Raw genomic sequence first — 3,332 nt, forward strand, 5'->3', positions numbered from 1 at the left:
GCCCAGCTAATTTTTTATTTATTGTAGAGATGAGGTCTCGCCAAGTTGCCCAGGTGGGTCGCGAAAAGATCTTCTTTTTTATGGAAGAGGAATTGAGGCTTAGAGAGGTTAAAGAAATTCAGACAAGTAGCAGAAGGCGGGGACAGGCCTGAAGCACAGCATGGTTTGATTCCAGAGTGCTTGCTGTTTAACCACTGTGTCCACCATATCAGGAGGGTCTTAGAGAAATAGCAGCGAGCTCACCTGAACTCCTCATAGGAAGCCACCCTCTGCTCCACCGCGCGCAACTTGGCGGCATTCTCCCTTTTGTACTTCTCATCGGCAGCGAGCGCAGCCTGCAGCTCTTTCTCCAAAACCTTGAAGTCGATTACATCATTCCTTTCCATGGCCTGGGGCTGGGAAGGCAAGGGAGAAATACACAGCAGGGGAGGGTCCACATCAGGGGAAAGAGAGTGCCTCTGGATTCTTTACCAGAACACAAAATGACCCCAAAGCACCCTGGATTCATGTCACTTACCTTGGCCGGTGTTACAAAAATCGAGTTTTCTATTTTACAGAGATGAGCTGAGTTGCACAGTGAGGACTGGCACAAGACTTGTCACTGAAAAGAGAATCGAGAGTCCTGACTTTCAGTTTGGAGTCCTGTCTTAATTTTACTCTCTGCCTCTCAAAATACTTTTAATTTGGGTGCTTCAGCAGAGGAGGCTCTCGTCGTATCTCTGAATTCAGTTCCTCACTCTTCCACATAGAATCCCTCCATAGCAAGCCGTTTTGATAGAGGACCACACACAGAAGCAAAACCCTTGTTAGTGATTCTTAAGCCCAGGGATAAAATTCCATCCTTCATTAAATGTCTTCAGTGAGGAGGAGCACTGTCACCCAAACCAGGTGCAACGAACGAGCTAGGGCATCGAGCAGGAGTCGTAGGAAAAGGAGCTCAGTGACCCCATCCCCGAGCCCCTCTGTCCACCCCGGGGCTGGAGCACAGGTCCCTAGGTATCTGGGGGACGCCTTTCGTTCAGCCCCCGCGCTTCTGCAGCCTCTGCGCATGAGGCTGATGGGCCATTTCTACAGCGACCTATATGGGGTCTGGTCTTGGCTCTGTCATTGACTTGTAGTGAGACTTTTCCGAACCTGACTCCTGTGAGTCGAGCTGGATTTTGTGGCAAAGGCATCACGATCAGCTCTGGGCAGGGAAGCAGGAGGCCAGCAACAAACCCCATAGCCGCCCCCAACCCAACGTGGGGAAGCAGGCTGAATGCCCAGAAGGGGCTGGGCTGGCCGGCAACGGAACTCAGGTGCCCAGTTCTGAGCCCTCCCCAGTCACTGAATAAGTAGAACTAACGCTTCCGTCCCCCTTACTCAGACGCCCGGGCCTTCACCCCGGCAGCCCCCGCCTTGGTCCCTCTGCTTTCTTTGAGGATCCCCAGATACGCCCGGACAGGAGTGCAGCTCAGCGCAGACCACGCGCAGGCGCTGTGGTTGCCTAGCAACTGTTCCAACAGCCCGCCCACGTGGTCGTCCCGAAGGCCCCCGTTCAGGGCGGTCCCGAGACGCCTGATCAGGTTCACATGTCCTCGGGCCTCATTCTCTCCGGAGCTGCCCACGCCTTGGTGGGAGGACCCCACGACTCCACCGTGCCTGTTCCTGTCCCCGCGGCCGGCGATCCTCGGAGCCACTGTTCAGGCAGAGGGTTGTCCTCCGCGGCAGGGCGCGACGCGGAGGCTGCGGGGTCCTTCCTGGCGGCGGGCGCAGGCGTCGCCGCAGCGTGGGGCGGAAGCGCGGTCTCCGTGGCGGCCTGGGCCCTCGGGGTAGAGCAAGCGCCAGGTGAGCCGGCGAGGCGGGAAGGCTGCTGCGGGTGGGAGGGGAAACTAAGGAATGTCGGAACTGGAGGAGGCCACCTGTTCGCTTTATAGATGGGTACATCGAGGCCAGGAGCGAGAAAAGGAGCGAAAAACTGCCCGGCCCCTATGGCGCGAGAGCGCGCGCACGCCCACTCGATTCCCGGGTTCCCCCTACAGCCGCCCTCCGTAAAATCGCGTCCCTGGGCGGGAGTCGTGCTCTAATGTCCAGTCCCCTCGCTCACTCCCTCTTCCCTCAGTGCCTCCTTCACCCCTTGCCTGTCCCTTCCTCCTCTGAGAGCTCGTAGAGCGGGAAGCTGCGGCGAGGTCTGGTACTGAGCGTCACTAGTTTTGGGGTAACTGCGGGAAGATCAGTTATATTCTCTGTGCCATGTAGGGAGGGGTCAGGCATGCATTCAGCAACAAAAATGCATAACCTGACTGTCATCACTAGGAAGCATCAGACAAGCCCAAATTAAGGTATATCCTGCCACATCACTGGCTTGTAATCTCAAAAGTGTCAGGTTATGGAAACTAGGAGAAAACTGAGGAACTCCTCTAGAACGCAAGAGACTAAAGCCATGGCAACTCAATGCAAGCCTGTGTTCCTGGATTAGATCCTGGGGTGGGCAGGATAGTATTGAAACAAGTTTTGAAATTTGAGTGGGGTCTGTGGATTAGATGGTAGTAACGTGTAAATATTTTTTTTTTTTTTTGAGTTGGAGTCTCACTGTCGCCCAGACCGGAGTGCAGTGGCCGCTCCCGGCCACCGCAGCCTCGACCTGCTGGGCTCTGGCAATCCTTCCGCCTCAGCCTTCCAAGTAGCTGGAACTACTGGCGCATGCTACCACGCCCGGCTAATATTTTTGATTTATTGTAGAGATGAGGTCTCTCCTGCCCAGGCGGGTCTAGAACCCGCGGGCTCAGGCAATCCACTCACCTCAGCCTCCCAGAGGTGCGGCATTACAGGCTGAGCCACCGAACCTGGCATGTGTAAATATTAATGTTCTGACTTTGATAGTTATACTGCCAAATTTGTAAGAGGACATCCTTGTTTGTTGGACTCAACACAAGCTGAAGCAGGGGTTGGCACATTTTTCTGTTAAGGACCCAGTGACATTTTGGGCTTTGTGGGCCATGTGATCTCAGTCCTAGTGACTCAACTCTGCTGTTACAGTGTGAAAGCAACACTAAACAATATAAATGAATATGCATGCCTGTGTTCCAATGAGCTTTTTATAGACATTTGAATTCCATATAATTAACTTTGATGTGTCAAATAAATTTTCTTTCTCAAAATAAATACTTTTGTTTTATTCCCCCCAACTATTTTAAGATGCTAAAATAGTTGGCCAGGCTTGGTGGCTCAGCCTGTAATCCCAGCACTTTGGGAGGCCAAGGCAAGTGGATTGCCTAAGCCCATGGGTTCGCGACCCACCTAGGCAACTTGGCGAGACCTTGTCTCTACAGTAAATAAAAAAAATTAGCCGG

At 53.4% G+C, this 3,332-nt stretch overlaps 2 protein-coding genes across 10 annotated transcripts in view; one reads left to right on the top strand and one right to left on the bottom strand.

Annotated features, from left to right (window-relative positions):
- Positions 1 to 1,495, bottom strand: part of CCDC103 (coiled-coil domain containing 103) — a 4,187-nt gene extending 2,692 nt beyond the window's left edge. The window contains exons 1-2 of one of the 6 annotated variants that reach the window (XM_008056536.2): positions 1,346 to 1,495; positions 244 to 395 (exon numbers count right to left, since the gene is read on the bottom strand). In XM_008056536.2, coding sequence (XP_008054727.1) covers positions 244 to 386 — 143 coding nt within the window. In that variant the 5' untranslated portion in view covers positions 387 to 395; positions 1,346 to 1,495. The remainder of the gene's footprint in view (positions 1 to 243; positions 396 to 1,345) is intronic. The other 5 variants (XM_021711593.1, XM_021711592.1, XM_021711591.1 and 2 more) reach the window with 5 other exon arrangements.
- Positions 1,496 to 1,716: 221 nt separating this feature from the next.
- Positions 1,717 to 3,332, top strand: part of EFTUD2 (elongation factor Tu GTP binding domain containing 2) — a 46,693-nt gene continuing 45,077 nt past the window's right edge. For 3 of the 4 annotated variants that reach the window (XR_002481889.1, XM_008056537.1, XM_021711589.1), the window contains exon 1: positions 1,717 to 1,827. The gene's annotated coding sequence lies outside the window, so the exon portion shown is untranslated. The remainder of the gene's footprint in view (positions 1,828 to 3,332) is intronic. The other variant, XM_021711590.1, reaches the window with a different exon arrangement.

This window comes from Carlito syrichta, unplaced genomic scaffold (genome assembly GCF_000164805.1).
Source record: "Carlito syrichta isolate Samal-C Ts95f unplaced genomic scaffold, Tarsius_syrichta-2.0.1 Scaffold302391, whole genome shotgun sequence".
NCBI lineage: Eukaryota > Metazoa > Chordata > Mammalia > Primates > Tarsiidae > Carlito > Carlito syrichta.